A 13,381-nucleotide genomic window follows, 5' to 3' on the forward strand; every position below is an offset into this window, starting at 1 on the left:
TGAAAAATCAAAATAATTAACTGCATCAACAGTTGCTTTACAATTTCAGAAATGTTGAATGTTAACAATTCCTTATGAACATGTACACACTTGAAACCCCTTCAGTATTCCATTGGCACAATTTGATGAAAACGCTGAAAGAGTTGGAAAGGTATTCAACTATGGTGCCCCAAAATTAATGTGGTTCAGTTATACAACAGAGACCAAAATATCATATATTTTTATTTAAACGGGTCTTCTTTCAATCATAAGAGAACTTCAGTTTTGCTTTTTTTTAAAAAAAAAAAATCAATGGTAGAATTTTCAGATTTCTCAGAAAACTTTCACATCACTTATTCATAGGAACGAAGACTGATGATAGCACAGTGAATTCCCCCCTCCATATGGTGTACTGGCCATTGATAGTGTTTTTTTCAATCCTGATCAGATTCCTGGCATAAGGAAAGAAGTGCAAGATGATCTTCTTACTCTATAGGAAAAGAAGACACAAGACAATGTTTCATCAACACCATGAAGGCATTATCATCAAAGCAAACATTTATCAGCTATAGAAGTAAAAAAAAGGATAAAAGTCTACATATGAAAAATAAAAAGAGCCTGACTGAAAACATATATCTGAAAAAGATTGTTTAAAGTTTCTCTCTTACTTAACAGGAAGAATCTCATGTAATTCACTGACATTTGATTTGAATAATGAAATATAAAATTCCATCCGAATCTGTAATGCACCCTTATTGTGCCGAAAGTTCATAATTATGTTGAAACATAAAAATAATAAATAATTCATGACTTGTGTCAAAATATTACAAATGCTACAACTGATTCCAACACTGTAATTGAGAATCTTAAAATTAGGAGATCCATCACATATTCCATTCTAACTCCCTGTTTTGGATTAAAAAATACAAGCCAGCTTTGGCATTCCAGACAGATCCTTCTATACATTTCTCTTTACATCAGCAATAGAAGATTGCTGACTCCCTCTGACAATATGGTTTACAGTTAGACTCTCCCACACCTCAATATTCAAATCTCAAATGGATGTTGTAGTAACTTAGCCTGCAATCTCAAACACACTTACTAAGGCGTAAAGCCCCAATGGACACTGTGGGGACATCTGAGTAAAAATGCATATGATGCACTGTTAACCTTCTTCAGTCTCAGTGAAAAAAGCCGTTTGCCAAAACATAAGGCAATTTTTTTGGGAGGCAATCTTTACTACCTCAAGGCTTCCTGCCAAATCTACTTTTTTGTGGGCTAAGCACACGCACACAATGGCCCTATCGATCTTGCTTCATAAGTCTTGGGTTCTGAAACTTTTATCACCTTGTTCCTTTCCTCTGAATTTTCTTTGGCTTGTCCACATCCTTCCTACAATGTGGTAACATGTAACTGAACATAATACTTTAGCTAAAGCCCAACAGCTGACCAGAGTGATGCTGTTTTAAATACAATGCTTGTCAACTTGTTCCAAAGTGTTCGTTCCCTCTCTCTCTCTCTCTCTCTGACGATGTTAACAAGCCTTGGGTGAATCTAATCCTACTTAAAACCCCTTTACCAAACTTAAATAGTTTTAATGATGACCCATGTTTAATAGACAACTGGAATCATCTCGGTAAACATACTAATCAGACCTTTCCAGTCCAGCCATTTCCCCATAATTTCCTCCCCTTTCCTCCCTCTAATATAACTGCATGTTTACAAGTTGAATGAAATTGGCTTTTAGGAGCAATTGACCATACTATATTGAACATGGAGATCACACATCCATGTGGGGTGGGGGTGGGGACTGAAAAGGAAGGGGGGAAGATGACATGTTTTTTCTAAATAAGTTAATTTTGTTCTATGACTAGGAAACCAAGAGTGTGAATTTTTGGCATCCTGCAGCTAAGAGTGAAACTAACATATTTGCCATTTGTAGGATTCCAACTCTTCTCTGCAACCTTATTTTCTAGTATGACTCAGAGATATTTCTCCCTAGCAGTACTACCTCTATTCTGGATTTATTTTACTTGTTTGCACTTGTGCTGGATTGTATGTAGAGCATGTCCAAATGGTGTCCTCCTGCAACCACACAAGCTGTCCTGATCTAGATTCCCTTGTCATCTGCAGAGCTGTTGCAAGGTCTATGAATTTGTTAATATTATCAGCTAGCCCTCCCTAGCTGGCGCCCTCCCAATGTTTTGGATTTTAGTCCCCATCAACCCCTGCCAGCATGGCCAATTGTCAGGAATGCTGGGAGTTGTTCAAAACACCTGGAGGACACCAGGTTGGGGAAGGCTGCTATAAATTAAACCATGAACATCAACAAAATAACATCTCTTCGCTCCTTCCTTCACACTTCTTCCCACATTTTCTGGTTGGGAGCTAAGGCACTGAATCAAAGCTGGATCTAAAGAGCCATACAGGGAGGCCCATGCACACAGTAAGGTTATGGTGAATAGCTTTTTAAAAGCAGTGCCTCCCAACTGCATGTCACCTGACAAATTGCTCCTGACTGTTGGTGGAGGTTTGGAAACAGCCTCTGACACAGCATGAGAAGCTGTCTCTGTGTGTCTGTGTATGTTTATGTGTGTGTAAGTTAGCTGTAAGGGAGAGGGCCTTCTCAGTGGTGGCCCCTCAATTATGGAATGATCTCTCCGACTAGGCTCGCCTGGCGCTAACATCATTATCTTTTTGGCGCCGGGTCAAGACTTTTCTCTTCTTCCAGGCATTTAACAACATTTGCTAAGTTTTTAACACCAATAGTTGTTTTAAATGGATATTGTTGTTTTTTATACTTTTGGTGGTTTTAAATTTTGTATATCTGTTTTTAATGTTCATTGTTCTTAACTTTTGTAAACTGCTCAGAGAGCTTCGGCTATAGAGCAGTATATAAATGTAATAAATAAAGCTGGGGGAATGTGGAAGAATTTCAGCACATCCAAAGGGCGCTTTGGATCGTGGCAGAGGACATTAGATTATTATCCTCAGCCTATTACTTCAACTTCTTCAACTCACATTTAAATCAAATAGTGTCCTCCTATATTGTGTCTGCAGTCCCTCCCAGTACATTTACCAACAGTGAACAGGACCGGAAACTCTACTCCTTTGTGCAAAATATTAGAGAAAAACAGCGACAAGGACTGGGCACACTTCTTTCTAGTTAAATAACAATAAGTCATTTTCTGGCTTTTAGTCAGAAAATAATATACTTTTAAGAAGGTTCCTTACATTGGTTTTCTGCTAAGAAATCTACAGTCTGGATTGCTATCAGTTCATTGGGGATCTTACATGAAGCAAAGCAAGAAGAGAGTTGCCAGAAGAAGAAAAAAATGAACTGACCAGTGAGGAAGACAATCACTTCTAAACACTCTTGTTAAGCTTTCTAAATCTTTGCGTTTAAAATGTAATTCTTCAAACAAAGTAGCCAGGAACTGTGTATATCCTTGACACTGCTCGGACGTGGTGAAGATAGAAATATTTTCTGACAACCTGAAACACAATGTTGAATGTTAATATATACATATAGGTAATTTTACAATTTTGAATACAATTCTGAATAGGATTTGGGGTGGGGAAACATTGGAAATCAGTACAAAGAAATGTCAAATCTTAATCAATAGTTCTGAAGGAAAGATGGTTAAAAATACCCTTTCTGTATGAAAGTATTCTTTAGATGTATAGTTTCCATAAGAATGATGAAAATATTCCAACAATGATTTGAAATAATTAAATGAAAACAGAACAGGCAGCATGTTCCCTTTTAAATAGTCCCAGAGAAATAGTAAAGTCCTACTATGCTTCCCAATAGTAATTGAATACCAAATGATCACTTGTCAAATGCAACTGCTACATCAGCAGAAGCACATCCATCCGAAGGTAGTTCCAGACCCAAGTCAAGTGCAAATACATATAATACATTAATGGCTGTTTACTAGGATTTGATAATTAAGAACAAGGGCCCAATACAAACAGAATAATGCAATTAGGTGTTGCATATAGTTAGTAAGTTGGTGGTAAAAGTGTAGCAGATAACACACAAGGATACACATAAGGATGAACAACAAAGAATTTTGCGGCACTTAAATCTTTGTAAGCGTCTTCGTTGTGGAAGATATAGAGTAGATACCTGTGGCTGAACTGAGTTTTTCAGAAAGGGGGTATGTAGGACTAAGACAAATAATGGAGGCAAGAAACAAAGTTCTAGGCCTTACTGACAAATTAAAAGTTAACAATTCACCAAGTCCAAATGGTATCCACCCAAGCGTTCTTAGAATTAAAATGTGAAATTGCTTATCTTCCAACAAAATATCCATAAGACCTCCAATATTGCCCCCTGTACCAGAGGCCTGGAAAGCAGCCAATATAACAACATTTTTTAAAAGGGATCTAGGGAGGGATCCAGGAAATCACAAGCCAGTTAGCTTAACATCTACTGCAGAAAGCTAAAATTAAGTTAAAATTGAGTTAAAATTATCAAGTATGTAGAAGAACAAGTCTTGCTCAAGAAGAATCAACATGGCTTGTGCAAAGGTAAATCCTGTCTCACTAACCTTTCAGAGCTCTTGGAGAATGTCAGTGAGCATGTTAACAAGGGCAATCCAGTAGATAAGAAGTACTTCTTGACACAGCACATGAACTATGGAATTTTCTTAAGGACTTAAATCTATCATCCTAACCATTTAAAGCAGGGCATTGGGCCGCTTTCAGCTCGAGGACCGAACTCAGTTTCAGAGAAACTCTTAGGAGCTTTCATTTTAGTAGTAAGTGTGCTTCACACAAAGGCTGGTTAGCTACATCAAGGCCACCCAATGAATGTGCTGGTGCAGCCCTTTAGTTAAACTGCAACACACAGCTCTGGGTAGTCAGTAATCTAACACCCACACAAACACAAAAATCAGGGGATACAGGTCCAGTGAAGTAGAGCAATGGAGATATGTAGAACAGAGAAGTCAGACAACATCTTCACCCAGAAATTAAAGTTCTAACCCGTATCTATTTTGTATTCTCTCATGTTAGGAGAATATATAAGCGTTCACATTCTTTATTCATATCCTGCCTAAAAGCAGTAGAAGCTGCTCAATCTCTACCCATCGTACGTGTGAAACAAAGGCGAAACAAAAGTTTTTATATGTTGAACTTGCCTTGTTCTGTGTTATGATTTCTACAAAATGCCTGGATGCTTTACCACAGAGGCCATTCAGATGATTATTTAATTTAACTTTACCCATTGCCAGTGGGCACATAAAATATGGATAAAATAACTCTCGGAAGCTGCAGATCAATGGGTGCGGGTGGGCAATCAGAGCAGTGCATTTTCTCCGCTGAGCCACCATTCCTTCATGCAGTGGAGATATGAAGTGAACATAAAAATGAATAAAGATGCACACTGCCTGTGACGGCTTCGAAATAGCCATAGCAAGAGAAAAAACGGTCAGACAACTGGACACGCAGTTCAAGGTTTCGTTTTATGAAGCTAGGAACAACAACAACAAAATAGGCTGGTATTGTAAAAGGCCCAGAGCTGCAGCTGTTTTCTCCATTAACCACATAGCATTAGTAAAGGGTTGTTTTAAAAAAGGTGCCTGGCAGGGCAATTCTAAACTCTCTTCCTTAACGGCTTGGAGGGGTTTGGGATCTAGGGTTTAGTGCTGGTAGGGGCCCTGTGCCGGCCTCTGTTTACTGAGAGGTCTGCTGGTGGGCAGAAAGGAAGAAAGCTATTGCCGGTGCCTCTCCCACCAGCACCAAACCCTGAATGCACTGGCTCAAAAGCCTCTCTGTTTTCCACAGAGGGAACTGATTCAAGCCCCTCACCTATGCCAACTTGGAGATGGCACAGGAAAATTCTCTCTCCTGTTGTGAGAATGTTAAAATACCCACTCCGTCACAGAGGTGGGGGCAGGGGAGGGACAAACACAGCCTCCCCAACTTCCACCCAGGCTTGCATGAGCTGACAGGGCTTTGGATGGTGGGGGGATCCAACCCGTTGCTCTTCCACCACCCCCACTTAGGACTGTTCTGTAACCCTGAAGGTGAAAAGTCATTAAAAATAAAGATGGGAGGAGAGAATCAGGTCTGCCATGTGCGAATGAACAGAGACAGAATGGTAGATCTCGCAGTAGATGAATGTTCTTGTGATCTCATTTGCACCTCCAGCCTAGGCGTTCTTAAGGAAATGTCTCAGTTATAGGAACAACATTATCCCATGAGATCAATGGCAGACACACCGTTTTGCAAATGCAGCTATTTTTTTTTACCTTTGCGGAATAAGCAGTTTTCGAAGCAACATTTGGAGGCTTTTGCAAATACCCAGTTGCTTTTTGATTCAGCCACATTCACGTTCAGTAGTGGGCTTTGGCCATATTGGGAGAGTCAATGACACCATAGGGAAGTGGTTTTCAAACTGTGTTTTCAGGGAACTCGGCGGTTCTTCAGAAGCTTAGCAGGGATTTCTCAACCAGAAGAGCAGCAATAGTGGACAAAAGTGCTTCTAAGAACTCCCCCAGGTTCCAAGCCCTGTTAAAATACCCACTCCACCATGGGGTGGTGGAAGGGGGACAAAGACAGCCTCCCCAACTTCCACCCAGGCTGGCATGAGCTAGCAGGTCTTTGGATGGTGGGGGGATGCACCCCATTGCTCCTCCACCACCCCCACTTAGGATTGATCTGTAACCAAGAAGGTGAAACTCATTAAAAAGGATGGGAAAGACCTTGGCCCAGCCAGTAATCTTCTCTCAGTCGAACCAACCTCACAGGGTTGTTGTAAGGATAAAGGGGAGAAGGAGAGCCATGTTGATAGCCTGGAGCTCTTTGGAGGAAAAGTGGGTATTAATGAAATAAAACAAATGAACAAACAACTCAATCACCTCTACTGATTTCCCTTTGTAATGTGCAATCACCAAGGAGAGTGGGGAATGTTCTAGTGCACTCTTTAAGTTCACTTCAGGGACTCTGGCAGCCCAACAGCAAGAACTGAGTGGACATCTCCTAAAACACTACCAAGAACCCTCTGTAACACGCAGTTCTTCATCTGCAGACTACTCAGTGTTTGTCAGCTGCTGTGATAGAGCAATGTTGGCTTAAAGAAACTCTTTGAGAACTGCCTCTCCTCCTTCGCAATCATCAAACTCCCCCTGATTATTTACGTGGAGTCCGGCAGTATTTCAAAGTTTGCCTGAAAGAAGCCGCTTAAGCAGCCAGGCCAAGTTCCAGGTTTGGATCATAGAACAAAAATGTAGATTACAGATAGAAGGGCAGTTCAGCCTCAACATCGGGGATGGGGAAATTGTAGCCCTCCAGATGTTGCTGGATCACAGCTCTCCTCACCATTTGCTATGTTGACAGGGCTGATGGGAGTTGAACATCAGGAAGGTCACAGTTCCCCCACCCCTGCTCCACAACTTTCCATTCAACATATGGTAAATAGGTCTTCATAAAATTGAGAGAGAGAGAGAGAGAGAGAGAGAGAGAGAGAGAGAGAGAGAGAGAGAGAGAGAGAGAGAGAGAGAGAGGCTGTCTAAAGCACATCAGAATGATAAATCCCTATTAATCTGGCTACTTCACATATGCTAGACGAGAAAAGGCCAAGTGAAGATTCATGTTAAGACAAGCAACAGTGTTGAGCTATTCTCAAATAAGCTATTAAATGACATCTGGTTAACTTGAAAAACATTTAGAATATCCCCCTCCTTCTCCTTACTGAAACGAAGAAATAAGAAATCCCTAGCTTTTAATAAAATAGTTTCCCTGTAAGAAAAAATTGACAGTGCAGTAATAACATGCACTCAAGTACTCTGGTATTAGAATAGTTTCATTATTTTTCCTCAAACAAAATCTTGTCGGCCTTCTGCGCTGTTTCCCCTAACTTTAATCCACTAGTCTGTGTCAAAGTACCTGGGCACCATAAGGGCACATACGCCGCAATGGACAGAGGGCACGTCTTGAGCTCAATCCATATGTTATACTATTATTGATTTTATGGTGGTATAATAAAAGCAATTAAAGGGTACACTTCTAGGCATATCTACTGAGGTTCTATGTTTATTACAGTCCCACTGATTTCAATGGAGCTTACTCCGATGTAAGTATGTATAGACCTGCATATGCATATTTATTTGGAAGTAAGTGACACTGTGTTCAATGGGATGCACATTTAGGATTGCAGCCTTAGTGTGTCAGATAGGACTGGAGAGGTGGCAGCTACCATGAGAAACTGCTGCATGGGACAGATGACGGCTGTTGGAGCATGGGTTGGCCTGTGCCGCTAAGGAATGGACCACTCGCCCTATTCAGAAGATCACCCCCAATGCAATTAGAATCACATGAGGGGGAGAAGCCCATTGCCCCACTGTTGCATCCCTGTTGCTGGTTCTCTCTCCGCACATTGAAGAGATGGCTCTGCAGCAGGGAACCTTCTTTGCTTGTCTAAGGCTCCCCGCGTGATTAAGAACCTTGATTTTCCAGGGATGCTACAAAAGTAGCGACGCAAGATCAGCCCACAATGCATGGCAGGCTGTGTGGAGATGAGCAATGAACACACAAAGGGTGTATGATGGGTGGACTTTTAGAGTAGCCTTCCCCAACCTGGTGTACTCCAGATACTTTGTACTGCAAGTGCCAGCATTCCCAGCCAACATGGAATAACCTGGAAAAGGACAGGGTACCAGCCAGCCACTTGAAAACAGGAGCTCTGCACACTGTAACATTTTGTTGCAGACCCAACTTTAAGTGTTAAATCCAAAGTTAAGCCAGGCATAGAGTAGACCCACTGAAATCAATGGGACAAGCAAGTCATGACTAACTTGTCCCATTGATTTTAAGGGGCCTACTCTACTATGACTTAGTCTGGATCCAATCCAATATCTAGCACACAGTGGGCCTGTTCAGACAACATGCAAAGCCACAGTCACGCCGCTAAAACTTTCATCGCAAATGGTTAATGAGTGTGTTTAAACCAGGGTTAGGTAGCCACCATGGTTAAGAATGGTTTACATGACACGCTAAGTCATGATGTTTAGCTTAAAATACTTAACCACCATGGCTTAGTGTATCATCTGAACAGGGTCAGTAATTAACAATGCAGAAGTAAGCCCTGTTGAGTTCACTGGGACTTACTCCCAGCCAAGTGTGTATAGGATTGCAGTTTTCGTCTGCAGCAGTCCTATAATATAGGCTGTCAACAACATTGTGACTTTGGAGAAAACAAAGCTAAATATTTAATGAAATTTGATTATGCAGAAAATGTCTCCTCAGCACATGGCATTTATCTGTGCATGTTTAAGATAAAAACATATTAAGAATTCAGTGTAGTCTTTAATGCATAAACAGGAAAAAAAAACAAGTTCGACCATGTTCTCCTACCTAGGAGCTTCAATAAATCATTTCCCCTACCAATGGTTAAGCAATAGCATGGGGAAGGTTTCTAAGGCCTGTTTACTTAAATTGCACATTGCCATCTGAAATCTGACATCACGACATTCGTTAGAAACATCCCAAGAAGCAAAAGTGAAACTTAAACCCCAAATGACCCATTGCGCCTTGACTTAATCATGTTAAAGGGTTGTCATGAAAAAGATCCTGCACCTTGTTTAATGTTTAAAAGTTCTGGTTTTTCCACAGCACCCTTGAGCCATAGGCGGAGGAGAGCTATTACAGTGTCATTACAGATCTACGGCATGGACCAACTTGGAACACTGTGAACTGCTCTGGGGGCAATATTCCAAAAAGGCTATTATAGAGCTGCAAAAGCTACAGGAAAAGGCCAATTTAGGGTGCTTCCAGACAGAGGTCTCCTAGCGCTACCACTCAAAAGGCACTGGGCAGCTATTCCATCTTTTCTTTCACAGCAGATTTGTTTGGGGGAAAAGATGGAAGAAGTGATGGAATAACATGGAAGGCTACAAATTGAAGACAGCATAGTCTGGACCCCCCTAAAATTCCGTGAACGAGACTGTGCAATTGCATAACCTTGTCTGAAAACACCATTACAGGACAAAACACAAAACGAAATCTCACTAAGTTCAATGCGCTTTACTCCCAAGAGGATAGGGCTGCAGCTTAAAATGATCCAAAGGTTGGAATGCTTTCCTGATAAGGAAAGAGTTAAACGTTTATGGCTTTTTAGTTTAGGAAAAAATAATAACTACATTTACCTGAGAGCAAGTTCTATTGAACCAAGACATAAAAGAGTGCAAAAATTCTCTTTCCCTGAAACACACTCACGAACCAGCAGCAGCATGGGAGCGGTTTCCCCCTGATATGACCTACATTAAGATTGGGTCAATGTTTCCCACACAATTGGCATACTGTCAATCCAGCTTTTTATTACCAGGAGTGAGAGCACAATGAAGAATTTAAGGGTTAATTCATGTTAAAGGTGATCTTCTGTATGCATGGTGAAAGATGGGGATGAAACTCCTAGGAAAATCTGGCAGATGCATATCTCACCTAATTTTTCATACATTATAAGGATGTCAGTATTAAGCACCTCAGTGTCAGTTTCCCATTCCCATTTCAAAATGCAGGCATGGGAAAGCAGAAATAATTCTGCCTTCATTTGTATTGGAAGCAATACAGATAAAGCCAAGGTAATTGTATTTATAAGTATATATACTATTTCCTTGCTGTTGCCGGTTAAAATAGCTGGACACTTGTAGAACCTATAAATTGTTCACACATACATCCCAAGCATGGCTTTGATGCACTGACCTAAATAGCAAAAGAAACAAACGAATAAAGAATCATATGTAAAGTACACTGAAATCTTAGCAGAATACCTTTCCAACTTTTTCCACAGAGGGAAAAATCAAATGGCTTCTCCTTCTCAGGAAACTCTTTAAACCTATACCCACTTATCTGGGATTAAGTCCCACTGAACTTGGTGGGTATTCCTTCTGAGTAGACATGCATAGGATTCAGTGATAAGAAAATTTTATGTACTCTCTAAGATAATTGTATTGTAAATCCAAGAACAAGATGGAAGTTTGATTTTTAAAAACAATCCTCTATTTTAACATGAAGGGACCAAGAGTGAAATGAAATACATTCCTTATGAAAAACTAAATGCCGGACAATCTATTTTTATGACTCATTGGAGTATGCATGCATTTGACTGGGAGTTAGGAGATCTCAGTTCTAGTTGCCACTTGGCCATGGAAACCCACTGGGTGACTGGGCCAGTCACAGTCTCTCAGCCCAACCTACCTCACAGGGTTGTTTTTGTGAGGATAACAGGGAGAGGAGGAGGATTATATACGCCATCTTGGGTTCCTTGGAGGAAAAAATGTGGGGTATAAATGTAATAATAATTTATTATTATTATTATTATTATTATTATTATTATTATTGCAGGGCAATACAATTATTATTTTTGTTGTGTTTTTTTAAAAAAGCAACTACAATATCTATTCGGACACTACAGAAACATATATGTTGAAATACATATGTGTTTCTCCCAATTATTGCTGAGTATACTCCTTCATTTGTGTTATTAGGAGCTAGTTTTTAAAAGACTCCCCGCTTATAACTTGCGTACAAGTTTTAAACGCAAGCTTGACAAAACACATGGAAAAAAATCTTGTTAAAAGCAAAAAGAGGTGCCTCTAGAGTGAAGATTTTCCATTAGAATGCATTAATATTTGATGAATGGTCGTGAGTCGGAAACATCTAACTTACCACCATCAACATGCAGCATGTTTTAAAGACAGATCCAGTACAAGGTTTTAGCACAGTTTAATATTCCCAATCAACCCAATTTTATCTGAACAAAAGTAATCTAAAAGTTTTAAGAGCAAATATCTGCATCAAATGATTTAACGCTGGCCTTAGAACAGCAAATGAGGAGAAATATCTTGGCCAATTTTTGACCCCCTTCCCCAAAATTCTGATTGCTTCTATTTACTTTGATGAACCATAAGAACAGATTGGCCTACATTTCGATTTTCATAGTATTTGACATCTGTTTTAATAGATGCTGAATCCTCTTAAAGAACACAGGACAAAGGCTACTTCTCTTCCATTTTAAGTGCCAGCCAAAGCTCCTTTATTTATAACAAAGATACATTTGGCAAATAGAGTGCTGCCTATGTTTTATTTAAAAAAATTATTTTATTCTTGTATGCTGATGGATTCACACACCCCAAAAAAGCACTGAGTTGACACAAGTTCTTTTATCCTTTGATAGGAACAGAAGCTAAATGATTCATAGTCCACTTACAGGCAATACGCTTAAATCAATGCTACCAAAATAATAATAATAGAACGATTTCAACTCATGCTCCTTGCATCCTGCAAAGAGGAAAGTTCCATCAAATGTTAACTTAGCTGACTGCTCCCACTGCTGGCAGCCTCACCTCATGCAGCCTAGCCAAGCCCTGATTTAATCACACAAATGGTTGGCTATTTTCAGAAACCCTTGAAAGCAAAGAGAAAGAAAGAAAAGAAAGAAAAAGGGGTCTGGGTGAGTGGAAGAGAGGGGGGGGGGAACCGTTGGTTTCACTTTTCATTTCTGAAGTGCAAGCCCAGTATTTCCGGAATGCAAGCCCAGCTCACAGCTGATGTGAATATATTTGGTCCCTTTCATTTAATATGGCTACTGGATCTCTGTAACTCAAACAATTCATATAATTTGCTAATTTGAAAGACCAGCTTTCTCTCCTTCTCTCCCCACATCTCTCTTTTGGCATTAATGGGTGCCATGTAGGTGTTGAGGGGGGGAGAGAAAACACCCCTCCCCCAATTGCCCTTTGATTTTCAGATTACATTTTATTAGAATGTAAGCCTATGCAGCAGGGTCTTGCTATTTACTGTTTTACTCTGTACAGCACCATGTACATTGATGGTGCTATATAAATAAATAAATAAATAAATAAATAAATAAATAATAATAATAATAATAATAATAATAATCTCTCTCCTCCCCACTTTCCAAGGTACCTACATCTCTGGCCAATTTATTGGTTTTGTAATAGTCCATCACCATATAAACAATAAAATGGGCTTTTATCTAAGGTATGCAAGCCAAAGGTTTAATCCTATTATGTGAAAAGGAAGGGGGGAGAATAACATTTGACCAAATGTGTTACAAAGAGCATGATGTATTTTTACCCACACATACACACAATTTAATCCTGATTCTTTCCAAGAGCAAACCTCATAGAATAGTAGAGTTGGAAGGGGCCTATAAGGCCATCGATTCCAACCCCCTGCTCAGTGCTCAATACAGGAATCCACATTTAAACCTTGCTAAGTCTTTTCCCCTCATGGGTCAAAATGGTGTCATTGGCCACACAGTGGCTGCTGAAGCCAGAAAAGTGTTTTCCCCCCCCCCCCCACATGGCTCATGGATTTTTCATTAATTCCTTACTGTGTAATTGATCAGTAGGTCAGCTGATCCAACGAT

The 13,381-nt window shown here is 40.0% G+C and overlaps 1 protein-coding gene across 1 annotated transcript in view; it reads right to left on the reverse strand.

The window, feature by feature from the left end:
* Positions 1-204: 204 nt before the first annotated feature.
* The window catches only part of RPAP2 (RNA polymerase II associated protein 2), a 59,841-nt gene continuing 46,664 nt past the window's right edge, over positions 205-13,381 (reverse strand). Inside the window, exons 12-13 of the mRNA XM_063136389.1 lie at positions 3,325-3,474; positions 205-469 (exon numbers count right to left, since the gene is read on the reverse strand). Of these exons, the coding sequence (XP_062992459.1) occupies position 469; positions 3,325-3,474 (151 nt within the window). The 3' untranslated portion in view covers positions 205-468. The remainder of the gene's footprint in view (positions 470-3,324; positions 3,475-13,381) is intronic.

This window comes from Elgaria multicarinata, chromosome 1 (assembly GCF_023053635.1).
Source record: "Elgaria multicarinata webbii isolate HBS135686 ecotype San Diego chromosome 1, rElgMul1.1.pri, whole genome shotgun sequence".
Taxonomy (NCBI): Eukaryota; Metazoa; Chordata; class Lepidosauria; order Squamata; family Anguidae; genus Elgaria; species Elgaria multicarinata.